Source organism: Alligator mississippiensis, chromosome 7 (genome assembly GCF_030867095.1).
Source record: "Alligator mississippiensis isolate rAllMis1 chromosome 7, rAllMis1, whole genome shotgun sequence".
Taxonomy (NCBI): Eukaryota; Metazoa; Chordata; order Crocodylia; family Alligatoridae; genus Alligator; species Alligator mississippiensis.
Genome location: NC_081830.1, coordinates 4783058 through 4802539, shown reverse-complemented (window position 1 = coordinate 4802539; position 19482 = coordinate 4783058). Strand labels below are relative to the sequence as shown.

General features: G+C 43.5%; 1 protein-coding gene and 1 pseudogene across 1 annotated transcript; both read left to right on the top strand.

Annotated features, from left to right (window-relative positions):
- The first annotated feature begins 6105 nt into the window (after nucleotides 1–6105).
- On the top strand, nucleotides 6106–7053 carry LOC106740501 (olfactory receptor 6M1-like; annotated as a pseudogene).
- Nucleotides 7054–13601: 6548 nt separating this feature from the next.
- LOC109282897 (olfactory receptor 6M1) lies at nucleotides 13602–14708 on the top strand. Its single transcript, XM_019486370.2, has one exon. It carries the CDS (start codon nucleotides 13602–13604, stop codon nucleotides 14706–14708), a length of 1107 nt encoding a protein of 368 aa, XP_019341915.2.
- The last annotated feature ends 4774 nt before the right edge of the window (nucleotides 14709–19482 follow it).

Genomic DNA, 19482 nt, shown 5'->3' with positions numbered 1-19482 from the left:
TTAAAATCTAAATCACTTCTATGAAGCTGTAATTCTAGAGATGGCCACAGGATGGAAGCAAAGGTTAAGGATATTGAATGTTGGCTGCATAGTCAGCTATGTAAGAAGAAGGAAACTCCTTTAAGCCAAGTGCCATAGAAGAATATGAGGGGACTATGTGGCAGAGATATACAACATGTCTGAGCTGCACTATCCCCTGTTAGATACCTCTTCTCCACCCTTCATGGTCTAATGCAGGATACAAAAAGCAGGAGCCTTAGAGAAGCATTGGGCTGCGAATAAGGACCTGAGGGTTTAGTTCCTACTTTAGCCACAGATGCACAGTGACATCGGGAAAGTTAGCTAATTTACCTGTTCCCCAGTTTCCCCATACCCAAAAAATAAAAATATAAGACTAGCTACAGTTTGGCCTAGGGAGAAGAGCACCTCACTGGGATTTAGGGCTCTTAGGTTCAGGCTCTCCTGGCAGTCCTGTGGGCCACACTTAAGCGAAAACACCGCGCAAGGCCTATGCATGTAGCCTGATAACTAGGGCACGGTACTTCTGCCAGCACATCTGGTTTTGTGGCTGGCACTTCCAGGGGGTCCACGCCCAATCTCAGGGTGCATGTGCACCCGCGTGCACCCCCTACATATCGCCAATGCTTTGTAGGAAATCATGTCTAGTGTCCACACACTCATTCACATGTGTGGCAGTGTAAAGGAGCACACAGACCATTGCATGGGTTCCAGGAGTCCTACATCCAGTACTACCTCTGTGCCAGATGCAGCATGATTTTGGCAAAAGCCAATTAATGAATCAGTGCCTCGGTTTCCCCAACCCTAAAAGGGAAATAAACCTGATTCCCATGAGGATGGTGGGAATTTGACTCAATCCTAGTCCTAGCTTTACCAGTGACCTTGGAAAAGTCCTTCCTGTGCCTCAGTTTACCCTTCAATGTTGCTTCTTTTCTTTTAGGTCATTTGATATCAACTGATGAAACATGCCGAATGTAAGTTCAATACTGTTGTCATCATCACAGTGCTGGTATCTATTGATTTAAGCACCTGCATACTGTCCCCTGTTACAATAATTTCTGAAAACCCAAAGGGCAGACATGAATTTAATCTCAGAATTGCCCTGTCAGATAAGGTGACTGGTGATTTTAAATATGGAGAAACGGAGTCATGTAGCCATCAGGGCCACATTTGCCAATCATTTCCTTTAGGTTTATAGCAAATCATTGGACTGTGGGTGTTAACTGCTCTAAAGGCCCCATGATCAATCCCAGCCTAGATGTCTCACCTGAGGTGGCTCAGGGGACTGATAAGAGAGGCAAGTGTAACAGTATGTCTAGGAAACCTTCTCCATCTGAACATAAGGGACAAATGCTTCTGAGGTACTGAGTACTGGTACCTCTCCTTGATAACAGGGGGTGGCAGAGGCCCCTTGGATAGATAAGAGAAGGATTTACCAATACAGTACTCAAATGTATTTAAATGCACCATCCATCCATAATTTCACAGGGGGAGACCATTGTCTAGGAGAGTTTTCCTTCTTGTGTTGACCTTAACTTTGATGCTATAATTCATGTTACCTTGGAGGCATCAGCTGTAGCGTAGGCCCCATCATACCAGGCACAGTATGTTTGCGTGGCAGACACATCTCCTGTTCCAAAGATCTCAGCATTGAATTAGACAATGGGAAATTGAGGCACTAGGAGAGTGAATTGTTCCCAAGGCCAATACAACAGGTCTTTATCTTTAATGGTGTCTATCATCAGGCATGGGGGCTGTCCACTGGAGCACTTTGCACCTTGACTTCATAATGGGGTACCACCTATAGACGATGCAATCTAAGGTACACAGACCTTAGGTCGTATGAGACCATTGCTATCATCTGGCCTGACTGGGAGCATCTTGACTCCTATGGAGGACGCCACTGCAGGGTCAAGGCAATAAGCTCATTTGTACTCTTTGGGTGATGACTTTTTTGGTTGCGTGAGGGACGGGGGACAGGACACTACAACATATCTTACACTGTTTGGGGTCCCTAAACCACTTAGGTAGTGAGACCTGTGTTGTAGGCCCACCACACCTAGACAGAAACTTGTAACTCTTTCTTCTCAGCCTGATGCTGTAAATACCAGGCCAGAAATAAGGTATTACCCAGGCACCTGTCCAGCACCATGCCCCCCACCCTTGAGTCTGACCTACTGCATTTTGCATTGTTTAGCCACTTGGTAATGTGGATTGACATCAGTGGGGAAATTTCTGCCCCAGTGGGAGTAAGGGCCTAGGCTGGAATCCGTGTTGCTTGCCCTTTCAAAGTATCAGCCCTATTGCTGAACCACACACTCTTCAGCTTGCTTGATGTCACCTGGCCCCATATACCTTTTAGCTGCCTAGTGAGCCAGCTTCCAGAGGAAAGCAGGAGAAAGGCCTGGGTAAGGCCTAGCCCATGGTCTGGTGGCACTTTGATAGGAAACATGAGGTACAGTTGCAAACCCCTGTGGGTAAGGAAGGCCAAAAATCCAAGTCTCTCGCTCCCTGCTTTAGAACGGTACCTACTAGGCTATTGCTTGAAAATATGGAAGTATTTAGCAGGTTTGCAATTTAACCTCGTACAATGAAATAGGATTTAGCCCAAACTGTGTCCCTGCAGTGTAAGAGAACCAGGTAGGAGGCTGAGTTTTGCAATCTTCCCTTCTCTTGCTTAGAAGAGCAGCTGTAGTGACCCCATCTGAAACAGGAGATAGGGGCTCCTGTCATTAGCAGTAGTTGGAAGGGAAGGATGTAGAGATGTATAGGCATCCAGAGAGATTGGGGCTTTAGGTAACACTTGCCATGCCAAATTGTGTCACTAATAACATGGTTCACCATTAGGGTCCTTGTTCTACAGCATTTAAGTGAACAGAAGATGTCTTGCTGACAGCAAGACAAAGGCCTCTGCAGTGTCCCTACTTAGCAGGATACTTAAATCCTCATTTTCAAAGGGACAAGGGATTTAAGCACATTTCAGATTCAATGTGTCGAGCTGAAGGAAGACTGAAGGGTCACAGTTTTCATACAGTGCGGACTACCCACCCTGTATAAAGGACCCTGCCCTAGAGGTGAAAGACAGAGACCATGAGTGATTAACATTGGAACTGATTATTCACAGAGCAAAAGCAAAAACTTAAGGCCGAACATGAACAGCACAAAATGCAAACTCTCCTTTGTTCCCATGCTGATTGTTTCAGACGCTGGTGATGTAAGGCATACAGGAAAAAGTTGGCAAATTGTCTTCCACAAAACTTTTAGCAACTGATTAATTAACTGACTCTGTTAATTAGTAAGGCTTTCCCTGCTTAGATGCCTCCAAGGTACTTCATTTGTTTCTGAGTCATTAAAAAACTTGGTTTGTCGGTAATGAAAACTCCAGGGAATAAACTTAACAAAACTTCATTTATCTCTCCGCTGACTTTGCTGCTGGGAATTGTCATGCTCTGACTTTCATTTCTGTGACAGAAAATTAGGAAGTGCTGAGAGTTGAGTTATTTATTTATTTCCCTGATAAGCCAGGATTGAGATAAGTGGACTTTTAGCTAAAAGAAGATAATAATGTATTACCTCTGTTTGGTAACCAGCTTAAACTGTTTTAAGGTGCCCTATCATTCTCAGCCTCCCCCCCCCCCCTTCCCCCCATTTAAAATAAAATCTCTTTCAAAACATTTGAAGTGAAACCCCTAGGGATATGGGACTCAAATTGCTTGTTGGTTTTTGAAACAATCTATGGTGATAATATTTGGTGGAGGGGGAGTACAGAAGCCTGAGGACATCTAGTCCAGCTGCAGTGCAGTGTTCTTTGATCCCATCAGTCCTGAGCACTTCCCCATATGACAAACTTCTTCCAAAGCAAATTCAGTACCAAGGATAACAAAGGCAGGAACTGTAGAAACACAAGAGAAATTCGGATTGGCCTCCAAGTTGACCAGCTATTTAGGTGGGGTAAATCAGTATAGGCATCACTGACTGTATAACAGCAATAGAGTTGCCCTGATTTAGGCCAGCTGTGGATTTGCTCGAATGAATATAGCGCATGGCAGCAGAAAGGTATCTGACCAGTTTATTTAAGAGAAGCTGGTGCTGTTTCATGCCAGCTGGGATCTGGTCAGTGATACAATAGAGGAAAGTCAAGTTATATCCACTGGGGAATCTGACCTTGCATCATGTATTCATACATTATAAGGCCAGAAGAAACCCTGGGCACATCCCCTCTGCCCTATATCATACAGCCCATGGCAATTTCCTGAATTAACTCATACCCAGCACATAGCATGTCTCTGGCTAATAATGGGGTCTGTCAGGATCCTCTGGGTAGTACCAAAAGTTAACATCAAAGCCCACAGTCCCGCAGACCCAGCATAGCTAAGTCAGGCCCATTTCTATAGGGGATGATGTGGATGCTTTTGACTCCTCAGACTTAAGGACCAGGCACCTATTTACATCACGGTCAGTCTGGTAGGTAAGAGTTGGGAAAGGCTTTGGCATGAATCCAGAATGAATTTTAAACTGTTGGTTACCGCATCCTTCTCCAATGAATATATACCTACTCGTATAGGTATATATCTCAGAGTTTGTATATCACTTCTGGGTTTAGGATAGGGTCCACATTTGATAACATATAAAAAGCAAATGCCCACGGTTACAGGAAATAGGAGGTGGCTGTTGATATAAATGACCGGGTGCAGGATAAGACAGTAAAGGGCTCAGGGGCAGTGTGGATGCTTCAGTCCAGAGCACAAGAATGCCATGCAGGGGGCAATGGAGGCAGGGATTCAATATGAAGGGCTGTCCATTTGGATGTGGAGCAGAACTGATGCTCCAGCTTGAGAAGAGTCTGGAACATCAGTGAGAGATGCTGGAGAGCTGGATACTGGAGGGAGCGAGGCAGGAGACTTGCTAGAGGGAACTGTCCCATTGGACTCAGTAGGATGTTCTGCATTTCAGAGCATTGCTGTCTTAAAGATGTTTGCATAGACGAACTGAATTTAGATGGCACAGGCATTTGGTTCCCTAGGTGCCTGCCAGGATTATTTTAAAGAACCATATTCACCTGGTGTTCATGATATGCTTTGAATGGAGACCGGCCCTTTGATCACGATTGTGGTGAGACATTAGCAACGAGAAAGACATTCATATAACAAAGGTTCAGCTCCCCCCCCATACATGCATATATACAATGCTTGTTATATAATGCATGTAATGCGTGTAATGCACACAATGTCACGTTCTGTTTTAAGCCAAGTCTTGATACAAGCTGAGAAATTTGGAATCTGCTGCAAGGGAAAGAGATTTCCATGAGACCAGCAAGACAAGGCCTTCATGACATTTCCCCGTAGTGAAAAGGTAAAATTTTATTTTTCCAGTGCATGGTTATGTGAGTGTAAGAAAGGGAGAGAAAACAAAATAAATTATCTTATTTATCTCTAGGTTTGCATGTCTCAGATCATTACATTTTCCTGTGCCAAAAGGATTTTACTTTAACTATAAAAATGTCCCTGAAGCCCATACACCTGTCTGTCTGTCTTTTTTTTTTTCATGTTTGCGTGTGTGCGAAAGGCTGTCTGTCCTTTTATCTGCCTAGCTGTCTTCTTACTTATGATTGAATACATGTTTTGAATACTTGCCCAAACTGAAACTGCATAAAAATGAGCTGGAAACGTGCCTCATTTCTAGGCTTTTTGTTGTGCCCTGGTAAATTGGGCTTCATTTCCATGCTCGCTCTAGTGTTGTTTAAATGTTTGCTTAATTCGCTGATTTTCTTATTCCAGCAGAAGAGAACAAAGCATTAAATAACCTTGCTTTTATATGAACTAGTAAACATTCTGCATCGTTCTCTAGTATTGGTCGATAGTATGCATTCATTACCATGTTAATTTAAAAATTAAATTAAATCCTGATTTTCCAAAAAGAAGCAATTTTTTTGGAAAATGTCAAGAGTCTGTTAAGCTGGGGTTTTTTTGCGGGGTGAGGAGTGGGGGAGGGTTAGGAGGAAACGTTTAAGTATTAGTGAAATGTTTTAATTTCCAATTGAATTTATCACATTTAACATTCAGGCCATCACAGCTTGCTGCAATAATGATGAGCAACCAGAGTCATTTGGTCATGGAATTTGTGCTCCTGGGCTTCCCGCTGCCATGGCCGCTGCAGCTCCTAGTCTTCATGATTGTACTAGTCATCTTTATCTTGACCCTCATGGGGAACCTGACTATCATTGCAGTGGTGTGTATAGATGTCAACCTCCATACCCCCATGTACTTCTTCCTCTGCAACCTCTCCATCCTAGAGATCCTCTTTGTCCTTTCTATTGCCCCCAAGATGCTGGAGAACCTGTTATCCTGAGACAAAACCATCTCCTACTGGGGCTGCATTGCTCAGTGCTACTTCTACTTCTTCCTGGGTACTACAGACTTCATCCTCATTGCTGTTATGTCCTTTGACCGCTATGCTGCCATCTGCCACCCGCTCCGTTACCCCATCATCATGAGAGGACGCGTCTGCATCTTTCTCGTCACGGGCTGCTGGTTGGGTGGGTTCCTCTCCACCCTTTTCCCACTCATGTTGCTTTGTCAGCTGCCCTTCTGTGGCCCCAATGTGATAGAGCATTTCTTCTGCGATTATGCCCCACTGGTGAAGTTGTCCTGCGCCAACACAGACCTCCTCCTCATGCTGGAGTACATCCTCTCCTGTGTTGTACTGCTCACTTCCTTGTCATTTACCACTGTGTCCTACCTCTACATCATCACCACGGTCCTGCACATCCCCTCAGCAACAGGCAGACAAAAAGCCTTCTCCACCTGTGCCTCCCACATTACTGTGGCCTCCATTTTCTATGGCAGTGCCATCTTCATGTATGCCCAACCCAGTCAGGGCCACTCTTTTAGTCTACAGAAGGTGGTGGCGCTGTTCACAACGATAGTAAGTCCTTTATTAAACCCATTCATTTATACTTTAAGGAACAAGAAGGTAAAAAATGCCCTTAAGGCATATGTGACCGTAAAACAACCCATGCAGAAATTAAAGGCTTGAGGCACCCTTTGTCTGCTGCTGCTTTCAAATCATCGGAGTAGTAGGGTGCCTCCCTCTCTGCTTCTTTTATTGGTTAAGACTAGGATTTTCAAAGCCTTGCCGCAAGTCTCAATTCCATCAAGAAGGAGCTTTGGAAAATCCTACTGCAAAAGCAGGGGATTGTTTCTTTGGGTTTTGACCGTGTGTAGCACAATGGGGACTAATTATCTGTTACAGAAATAACCATAATTTGCCATGTACATAGATCCACATGTAAGAATCGATAAAATAGGCCTGAGAGTTTTCATATAGTTTTCTTAGTATTAGGATATGTTGAAAAGCTGATGAGGACCAATATTGTCTCCCAGTCCTGCAACATCTGCATGCCACTCTTCACTTCTTGTCTGTTGCCATATACTCACATTGTGAACTCTTTTAAGCAAAGATCATCTTTTTGTTCTGTTGTTTTGTGGTGCCAAATGCAATAGGATCTTGATTCATCATTACGACTTTAATAGTATTTAGACATTTGATATGGCAAACAGACATCTCCATGTTCAGTTATTTTGCAAAACATGGATTTAAAGTCTTAAATTGGGATACTGAAAATCCTTATTATCTGGACTATTTTTGTTGTTATTATTCTATAGGTTTCCAATATGTGCCAATGCAAATGCAGAATGTGCTGAGCAATGAATAACCATATGACCCCAGCGCTATTTCCTGCCCAGGGCAGGGGGTCGGACTCGGTGATCTAGTGAGGTCCCTTCCGACCCTATGAAACTAAACCTTGCCTACTTCCTCAAAGCAAGCAAGCCACATTAGGAAACTTTGCAGTCTCCACAAGCATGCACCTTTTTTTTTTATTTAAACAAGTAAGAATCTTCATTCCACTTCCAGTGTTTTTAGAGGCCTTTTCAGTCAATGTTAGTGTAACTCCATTCCCGGACAGCACTACCGGCACATTATTGTGAATAGTCCTGCCTTGGCTTTTTAATTTACAAATGTGATACCTGTTAATGATGATCATGATAATGTATAGATTGTGAATGGACTAAGAAAGAAAAAAGATGCATGAATGAGGATGAATGAATGTATAAACAGATATATGGATGTTCTTAGAAACTTCTAACAGAATGCAGATTCTATTCAGGCTCGTTCCAAAAAATTACTTTTTAAAATGAAAATTAGCCTCCTAAATTAATATATTTCTGAAAACCAATCTGATTTAACATTTGCATAATTTTATATGCAAACAAATCATAGACTCAAAAGTGTTGGTCGTGGGGGTGGGGCACAACTCTGCACCACTGCTACCGGCGCTGCCCCTGCTGCTACTGAACATTGGCTGTGGTCAGGCTGCTGTCCCACAGCCCATCATTGGCACAGAAATGGGGAGGTGGGGGGGCACATGCCCTCCACACACATCACCTATGAAACAAATTGAAGTTTTGAGTCCATGATAACTGAGCATATATTTATGATATAACTTGAACAACTTAAAAGAGAATTTGTGAGAAAATAGAGAAGAGTGGACCTGCCATGGAAAATGTTATCTGCAGACATTCAGCAAATTCTTAGGGGAAAAGAAATAGTTGCTCCTTGCTTTAAAATGAATGGGGAGATTAGAAATTCTGTCAACCTCAGGGATGTCTCTCCACAGCTGGTAAACTCACTGCTACAATCTGCAAGGCCTTCTTTTGAAATGTAATACAGGAACTGATCATTTGGCCAACTGTTTTTTTTTTTTACCTGTTTGTTTGGGGTGTTTTATATATATATATATATATATATAAATAAACACCCCAAACAAACAGGTAAAAAAAAAAATATATATATATATGCCAACAGGCAAAACAACAATTAATGCAGAACGTATTGCTGTAGTTAACAATTATTTCCCCATTGTCTTACTGCATCAAGTAAATATAATTACCTGCTTTTAAATTAAGAGTACTTGATGGTCTGCAAGGAGATAATAAGAAATCATGCCATTTATATGCCACCCCCCCCCCCCCCCAAAGTTATACAACTGATTCTCATACTTTGAACTGCTTTCTGTAAGAGCCTCTCTCAAACTTCCACCTTTGGTCCACACACATTTTAACAAAGGGATAGACAGAGAGAGAAACAGAGAGAAAGAGACAGACCTCATTCACTTACATGAAGAAGGAAGACAAGATGGTGGGTAGAGTAACTGATGAGGTGGAATATGGCAAGATAATAATGTTACCAGGAACGTTAGAGAATGTTAAATGTGGTGTAGACATTTGCTCTGATATAGTTATTATTGTTAACACCATCACCATGCCCTAGGCCCATACCAGATGCTGCTAAACATACAGATTGCAGTGTTCTGTAAGCACATGCCTTCTCCCTCACAAAAGGAGAGAGAGATGCACTTTCATGTAGTCTAAGACACTTGTAGAGGTCCAACTATTTTAAATCAGGAGGCATTAGTGTTTTTTCCCTGCATTCTTGAGAATTTCACAGTCAACTTTAATATCCCTCCATTCATGGAGAGAACTTCTGTTGCCAGGTGCTCATGAACTAGGGCACTAAATGACCAGCACTTTTATGACTAGATTGTGGTATCTTGGATTTTCACTGAACATCCTCCTGTAGGACACGGCCATGTCAATGAGTTGTGCTGTCCTAGCTTTCTGGCTTGCCAGCTAAACCTCTGATTACTTGTATGGCATATGTAGACATCAATAATGGATGTTTCATACAAAAAAAAAAAGACTATTATCCTCTTCCAGCACTGGAGAAGACCTAGCTTTGTACCAGCTGGTGATAGCATTAATAAGCTGGCTGACATATGTGGTGGGCCAGTAGGGGGTGCTCCTGCACTGTCACCCACCTCACTGCACCCGACCACCTTCCAGGCTCCAAGTGCCTCCCTGGGGGTGCATCACATCTGGCTAACCCCCTTACTGGCACACCCGCTAGGCTGTGGGTAATGCTGCCACCACCCAGAGTCAAGACTGATCCTGGACCTGCACCTTCTGGGAAACATGGGCCTATTAGCCCTTGAGGGTACTTGACCTACTTCAAGAACTTGGGGTGTTTCCCTCAGTTTGAAGCACAAATAGTGGTCTCCCTCAGTCAGCCAAACCAAGGGGACCCCAAGGCATAATCTAGCCTCTCTCTCAATAAGTCTCCCATGCTTGATACAAAGGAGAACTTTATTGGTTACAAGGTGTAGGTTTGGAATAGGGTCCAGGGTAGAGCAATATCAAAGAAATCCCTTAGAGCAAAGTGGCATGGTAGCCTTTGATCACACATCTGAGTTACTGCAAGCTATATATCTAGTTAGATCTCAGGTAGGTTACTCATAAGTATCATCCAGGGGCAGGCGGAGATTCTCTCTGGAGGTAGGCAGTTCATTGATTATCAGTTTCAAGAGAGAGAAAGAGTTTCAGATGGTCCAGTTTCTCTCTGTGAGTTTTCATCATGGCTACCGCCCCTCCTCCTAGGCAGTCCTTAACTTATATAGACCTTATGACCTCATGTACCTGATCCAATGAAGGCCAGCACCTGTTGGCTGCCAGCCAACCAATTTGAAATGCATCACTGGTTGCTGGGGAGACTGGCAGGGTCTTTAGCCCCCTCCCAGTCATGTTGGTATTGCTTAGAACAAATAGGGAGCTTAAGCCTCCACCCAGGTATGTGATGCCAGTCAGTAGGCAGAGGGAGCAGGTTTCCCCCTCCCTCAGGAATGTATTCAGCTCAGGTACAACTCAGGGTCAGAGGTGTCTGCCCTCTGCAGTGGCCATGGTAACCAAATTGTCAGATAGCAGAGTTTTGGGGACAGACAGAGATAGTATTCTGCAACACCATACATCACCTTGGTACAGCACTGGGCTATGTGTTGTATTCCCAACTGGTCAGGACACAACACCTGCCCACCATATGATGGATCATTTCACTGGCAAGACCATGTCTTATCATGGTGCTTGTAATAGTCAGGCCCTGAAGGGAAGGGCACGTGCATGAAAACCTCCATTTCAGCTAAATGTTCCCCATATCTCAACCACATGGTCAAGTATTGATAATAGACTTGGCCCGTAAAGAAAACAAAAGAATACCTGGCCAGCACCTGGGGTGTAGTGCTGCAGGGCATTTTCTTTTTTTCTCACAGGTTTTTTTGACCCCTTGATTTTCAGGGGTCAAAACCCCCCACTGTGCTGCTCCCTTGTAGTGCAGAGAACAACTGAATCTGTGGTTTATGGTGCCACACACACGCCGTCAACACCTCACACTGCACAGCCATGCTGATCTGGATGTGACCAAGGTGGTTAAAATTCTTTCTAATCTCCAATGTATATTCCCCTTAAGTTTCCCAGACTTCTCACTTTCTTCATTGTTCTCCGCTGGACTCCTCCCAATTTGTCCATTTTTTCTTGAGCTGGAGTGCCTAACACTAGATACAGTACCCATCCATCTGGGTGTCATCTGCGAATTGGTTTACAGTCCCAACCTTCTAATCATTCATGGACAAATTCAAACAGTACTGGACCCAATACTAATCACAAGGGAAGCTCATTCCCATCTATAGGACATAAAGCCATTAGTGAATCCTCTATGATTATCATGAGCCAAAGAGTTGTGTCCACCTTCCTGTACTTTTGTCTGGATTGGATTTCCTTAGCTTCCAAATGAGAATGGCATTGGAGACATCATTGAAAATATGGCTGCAGTCAAGGTTTACCACATCCACTGCTCTCCTCCCATCCGCAAACCTAGACACCTTGTAGAGTAATCAACCATGACTTGTTCTTGGTGAATCCATGCTGGCTGGTCCTGACCATCTGGTGCCCCTCAAGGTGTTTACAAATGAATTCCTTGATGGCCTGCACCATAATCTTTCCAGATACCTAGGTTCAATTGACCAGTCTATAATTCCAGAGACTTTCCTTCCTCCCCTTCTTGAAGATGGTCACTATTCTTCCTTTTTCTTGTTATCCCAGACCCCACCTGAACACCATGAGTTCTCAGACAATAGCCAATGACTGTACAGTTACTGCAGATAAATCCTTGATATGATGAATCCAGTAGGCCCTATTGATTTATATATACCCAGTTTATCTAAATAATCTCCAATCCTCATCATCAAGCCCACAGCTAGGAGAGTCAATCTGCTCCACACCAGAAGCAGGAAGTTCTGTGTTTCCAACACAGGATGTGCACTCAAAAGGGAAAAGAAATGGGATGTAGGTGCAACAACCTTTCTTTCCATGACTTTCCTGTCATCAGATATGAAATCAAACTTGGAAATGTGACTTGAGCAAAGCACTCAAGTTATTTCTTCAGAGGTAGACAATTCTAATACACCAATGTTGGGCAGGCAGGTTTCCAGTCACAGTCTATTCTCACCCACTAGTTTACACATGTCCTGCAATCTTCAGCCATTTTATTTACAATCTGAATCTCCCTCACCACAATTTTGAACATACTCTTGCCCCCGTGACTCCAGGCCATGGGCTGGTGTGGAAATTGTCACAACAACATTTTTATTGTCTCATTATCCACTGGAATGGAATAAGAATAGCAAGAAAATCCACTGACAATTGCAATGTTTTGGGTCTCACTGTTACACTAATGAAAAGCCCTATTGGGAACAGCACAAGAGTCTGTCTCCTGGGTTATCAGCAAATGCAAACTTGGACATAATAAGGAGCATGAAACCTCTCTGCTCTTTTACATAAAGGCAGAGGCGTCACTTGCAGACACAAAGCAGAAAGATCAATTCAGCGTCTACATATTTTATTTCAACTCTAGCTCTAACTCTTTTCAGTGTCTCTCTTACTATCTCTACTATGTGCATGTATTCTTCCTTTAACAGTATGTTTTCTTTTTCACATCAGTTCCTCTCTCCTTGGACAGCTTAATAGGAGAAATCCAAAATTACAATAATAAACATTCAAGAGCTGGAAGGAATTTCTCTAATATCTGTAGCAGTACAGACTTACCCAGTGGCATGTGAGCTGCATTCCAGCTTGTGTGGTCCTTATGTTGAAGGATGGTTGGTGCCAGATACCGCAGGGGAGGTGTTAAGGAACTTTGCCGTGGTCGGGTATGGTAAAAACTAGGATTCTGTAACTCATCCTATTTTCCTGTCTGCCTTATCTCTTGAAACAGGGAGTGGTCCACTCACTTTACCCCAAATGTCATCCACCCCTACCCAGTATCTCATGAAATTCTGGTTTTCACCCTAATTTTGGGGGATGATTGCCTTAAGTGATAGTAAGAAAAATCATATTGCATTTGAAAATGCCCACTTTTGTATGTCTTCTTTTGTTTGTTTGTTTTACTTACACAGTCATACCTCAGGTAGCAAAACAAGAGCTTTGAGTAGCCTCTCATCTGTGTCTTAATAACTTTTTCTATTACTTTTACTTTGTCCGTCCTTCCTTATTCCTTTCTATGTCCACCTTTCTATGTCTCTGCCACTTTTATATAAACCATGATTTATGCACTCAAGAGTTCTTTTATTCAGGTTTTTGCTAAATAGAGATACAGATGGATTGATGAATGCCCGGCACCTTCTATTCAAACATGAATAAATGACTGTATTTGTTTGTGCCAGAGTCAGTGGTGGAGAGGGAACAGAGATTGTTGCCTATGGAGGCTGGGAGAGTGAGAAAGAGACACAACAAGGCAGGGAGGATGCTGTTGAGCTGATTAATGGTATTCATGTTTCTTCCTTGAACAGTGCACATATTATTGGCATGAGGACCTATAACTTCAACAGTACAGCGACAGAATTTGTTCTCTTGGGATTTCCCCTGCCGTGGCCATGGAACTTCCTATTTTTCCTGGTGCTACTGGGCATCTTTACATTGACCCTGATGGGAAACCTCATCCTTATATCCCTGGTGTTCACATATCCTCAGCTTCGCACTCCAATGTACTTCTTTCTTTGTAACCTTTCCATCCTGGAGATCTTTCTCATTGCCTTCATTACCCCCAAGATGCTGGAGAACCTGCTATCAGATGACAAAACGATCTCTTTCTGGGGCTGCATGACTCAGTGCTACTTCTTCTTCTTTCTAGGCACCACTGAATTTACACTCATTGCTATCATGTCCTTTGACCGCTACATTGCTATCTGCCACCCTCTGCACTACGCCATCATCATGAATGACTATGTCTGTGCTCTTATAGCTTTGGTCTGTTGGTTGGGAGGAATCCTTCTTCCCCTTTCTGCCATGACCCTGCTGTTCAAGATGCCATTCTGTGGCCCCAACATAATAGATCACTTCTTCTGTGACTATGCTCCTCTGGTCCTGCTAGCCTGCACTGAAGACACATTTCCTTTAACCCTGCAGATAATCCTTGCTGACATTGTTGAGGGCATTTCCTTGGCTTTCACACTTGCATCTTACCTCTACATTATCACCACCATTCTGCGCATCCCCTCAACCTCAGGCAGACAGAAAGCTTTCTCCACCTGCACCTCTCACATTACCGTGGCCTCTATTTTCTACGGCAGTACCGTTTTCTTGTACTGCCTGCCCACCCAGAGACGCTCCCCTAATGTTCAGAAGGCAGTAGCTCTGCTAATAGTGGTGGTCACGCCATCCTTGAACCCATTCATTTACAGCCTGAGGAATGAAAAGGTCAAGAACGCCTTGAGGGACTTTGTAAGGAAAAAAGTGTTTCTATGCTAAATATCTGGGTGTTGGGAACTACTATTTCCTGGACAGCTGAAGGATAACTTGGCACATCCGCCTTCCCCCACAGAAAAAGTGAGATAATCATGGCAATATTTGTGACTACTCCACAGCTCCGTTCTGGACCCTCAGAGGATTCCCATGGACTGTACTTGACTGAATGCATTTCTTTGTCTGTTTGTGCACCTGGTCTTTCTCACTTGTTCACTGCTATTTATACACACTGCCTTAAACAAGGTTGGGATGATATATCTGTTTAACAAGCAAACTTCTCTTATGTTGATGGTTATTATTCCTATACTCAATTTTTTACTAACACATTTCCCACAGGTATAATATTATCATAATTTTGGAAAATCAAATGAATTTTGATAGGATTTGGGGTGTTCCTGCCTCCTTATGAACAATGCTTCGCTTTAGAAACCAATGGGTCCTCTTTTCTAGATCATCCTCCATCTCACAGAGACACATGCCGTCTAATGTACTGTTTCTTCCTTACCACACAGCTCCGTCTCTTGGCTCTGTCAGAGGCCAAGTCAAAAGCAGAGCTGGAGGGGCAATGGCATGGTGCCTAACTTGTGCCCCGGCATGACAGCACTGTTATCCGAAGTCACAGAGACAAGTTTAAAAAACTCCATTGGTAAAGGAGTCTAAAACCAGAGTTTCCTGTTATGTCATTGAAAGACTTTACTTAGTTTTGCATGGTGTGGCTTTCTGCCTTCTCCTCTGGTATCTAAAACGTGTTGCTAAAGGCTTTTCTTACAGTCTCCCCTGGCTCAAGAAGGTGTGTAGTCAGTGGGAAGACAGGTGATGGCAGTATAACAAGCCCTGTTTCTTTTTTCCATTCCCATATCCAAATAGTTCCTGGTAACACTGTGACAGATACTAATAAATTAATGTGAATTATTATATGCTTTTAACACCTATCTATAATGGCTACTTTCTCTTAATCCTTTTCCTTTTTAAATCCTTCCAGTGCTGACAATCAGACAGGCCCAGACAAGCACATGACAAGTGTCAGTAGTTTGAGCTTCTTGTATGGGGGGTTACCTAATCTGTCTCAGACCTGGTAAGACCCCCTTCAGCATTGGAAAGTAGGTCAGCTCCTACAGCTAAGACATTCCTTAACTTCCCACAGAGATCTCTTCTTGATAACATTTGCATTGGTTTAGCTTTGTGACCTGGAAATACAGCATGAAGAAACAGGCCTGTGGCCTGGAAATACATTTCAAATATACCTGCCAACTCTCACTAGACAGCAAGGTAACTGCTTCCAGGGACTTAGGACTGATGTAGAGGTGGAAGATGTCATCTCTTGGTATCCATTAGAATAATAAAGCTCATGCTCAGGTCTTTAAATATGTTTTAAGCGTTTTAATAATGCAAGGCGACTTTTTAAGATGCATAAACCCTTACCCTACTTTGTATGTTTGATAGATCCTGAACACTGACAGTCTCTAAAACCATCATAGGTTCTTCCCAGATTTCTCCAAAGAACCCAGACAGCCATGAGGTTGTAGAGTCTCCAACCTGGGAAGTTTCTAAGTGCAGGCTAAGCAAACACTTTTCTGGCATGGTTTAATCAGGGATGAATCTGCCATAAATGGGGGAGGATTTGGATTAAATGACTTCCTGAGATCCCTTCCCATCCTAATTGTCTATAATTCTATGACAGACATTCTTCAATGCATTTGTTCTTCGATAATAAACCATGAAGAAATAAATAGAGAAATCAATCTACCGTGTTTGGAGTTAATGGTAGATAGAAGAGCTAAATGAAATGCACAGCCCAGGGTATAAACTACTGCTCCACTCCCTTACCAGACAAAGAGTACATCTGATCCTAAATTCCTATGAAGTACTTAATGCAGGCCAAAGGCTCAGTGCAGAGTCTACTGCAAGAAGCATACAGAGTCCTGAGCCAGGACAGGAGCCTTCCTACTTCATTTTGAAAAGGGCTGATCAAGCCCAATGTTTGATTCTTTCTCCTTATTCCCTCTCCCTCCCAAACATCAGGCTCTACCACCCACCCACCAGACAACCACTCACGCAGCAGTAAACAGAGAGTTGCTGCTCCATCTAGCCCAGTAATCTCTCTCCAAGTGTGGCAGGAGTGGATGCTGTGGAGCAGCATTTCTCAACCTGTGGGTCACGACCCAAAGGTGGGTCGCAAGAATTTATGAAAGGGTCACAAACAAACTGTAAAAATGGATCACCAAACTTGAAAAAACAGATTCTCCTTTAAAGGAAAAAAACATGGGAATCTGTGGCTTTTCCCTTGCAGACTGGCAGTTACAGCCTACAAGGGGTTACACCCTGCCCCGCTCCTTCCACCAAGTTACATTGCTGGTTCTCCTATTTTCTACTGCTTCATATAAGAGCCTCTTCCAAACTTCCACCTTTGGTCCACACACATTCACACAAAGCGTGTGTGCATACACATGAGAAAGAGAGCCCATCCACACATATGGAGAAGGAAGAAAAAAGGGTTGGTAGAGAAGTTGATGAGTTGGAATATGATAGGTGGGGGAAGTGAAAAGTGGCCTAGAGGTTTTATCTGATAGTTATTATTAGTTATTATAGATTTATAGATGTTAGGGTTGGAAGGGATCTCAGTAGGTCATCAAGTCTGACCTCCTGCCCTGGGCAGGAAAGAGTGCTGGGATCAGACGACCCCAGCTAGGTGCTTGTCCAGTCTCTTCCTTAAGACCTCCAGGGTAGGGAAGGGCACACCTCCCTTGGAAACCTATTCCAGCTGTTCGTAGACGTTGACCAGTTTAAAGCAGGAGGCATTACATTCCTGTCGCAGCGTTCTTGAGAACTTCACAGTCAACTTGAATATCCCTGCATTCATGAACATTACTTCTGCTGCCATGTTCACACACTTGAGGCACCAAATAACGCACACTTATATAACCAGATTGTGGTATCTTGGCTTGTCACTGAACATTGTCATGTAGTGTGCAGTAGCGATGTGCGGAGTTTGGCTGCCAGTTTTGTTTCAGTGCTGTTTTGACCCGTTTTGAGGTCAAAACAGCAAAATCGAAATGGAACAGATATGGTCAAAACAGCCTTGAAACAAAATGATGCAAGTCGAAACATTTCACTGTTTCGACGCTGTTTCAACATTTTCCCCATAGGCTATAATGGGGAAGGTTGAAACAGCCTATAACTTTGACATTTCTGGCCTGATTTGAATGAAACTTGTTATCCTGCAGTTTTCACCCCCTGTGCCTTCACACACGCACAGTGTCACCTATGTCATGAGTTTTGCTTGTTAGCAGTTTAAAGTGCATTTTCCCAGAAACCCCTGCACCTATCTCCTTGAAACATGGCAGGCTTTGTGGTCATAGTAAGAGCTACCATCCCTACAGTTTTCACCCCACTGTGGCTTAACACACACACATGACATGAGATTTGCTTTCAGGACTTTGTGGTGCAGTTTCCCAGAAACCCCTGCACCTATAACCTTGAAGCTTGGCACACTTCATGCTCTCAGGATAGGCTACCATCTCTGAAAGTTTCATCTGAAGCAGACAAAAGACAACAAAGTTATAGATATTTCATTGATTCCCCATTATACTCTATGGCTGAATCTCGGAACTGGCTCCGAATCTTCTGAAATGATTCAGTCGAATTGAATTGGAAAAGTGATTCAAATCTCCCAGTCGAACCAGAATGATTTGGATCTCTGAATCAAATCGGGAAAACAATTGGATCTCCGAATCAAAGCTCTGTCATCCGTATTGACTGAATCTGAATCCCAATCTAATAGTTCCCTATTCGCACAGGCCTACCCTGCAACTATTTCCTTGAAAGCTGGAAGGCTTTGTGGCCACAGCAGGGGCTAGCAGGCCTGCACTTTTCAACCACCTGTACCCCAAGACAGATACAGTCCCAGAAGCACCCATGACATGAGTTTTGCCTGTCAGCAGCCAGAGGTGCAGGGCCCCAAAATGCAGAACCCCTGCACCCATCTCCTTGTAAGCTGGCAGGCTTCGTGGCCTCAGCAGGGGCTAGCATGCCTGCAAGTTTCATCCAAATCAGGCTGTTTTGACCCTCCCCATTATATCCTACGGGCAAAACGGTGAAACAGGGTCAAAACAGTGAAACTGTTTCAATGGAACGGGATGGAACAGCTGTTTCGAATCCAAACAAAATTCAAAACAGAACGCTATTCGGTCGAAACACCGGTCGAAACAGAATGCTGCTATTTCGCACAGCCTTAGTGCACGGTCACTTCGATGAGTCACACCCTCCAAGCCTTCTGACCCACCAGCTAGATCACTGATCCATTGTATGGCATGGAGATATCTGTAATAGTTGTTGCATCAACATGACATTTGCTCTCATCCTCTTTCAGTGCAGGAGAATACCTGGCTTTGTTCCAATAAACCAGTTGACATACAGCACTTCAGTACAGCTCTGTGCCATTTGTAGTATTCCCAACTGGCAACAACACAGCATTTGCCCGCCACATGGTTGATCATGTCCCTGATAAAGCCATATATTATGGTGGTGGTAATAATCTGACCCTGGAAGGCACATGTACAGAACCTTCCATTTCATCCAAATGCTTCCCAAATCTCAACCACGTGGTTGAGTACTGATATCAGACTTGGCTTGTGAAGAAAACTGAAGAAAACCATCTACCGGCAGCTCTACTACTATCCCTGGATTCATTCCTAAATTCTCCTCCTCTGTTCCATTTCTCATACTGCTTTCCCTGGTGGAAATGGGATATATATTCCTGATTAACCCTAGTGATACA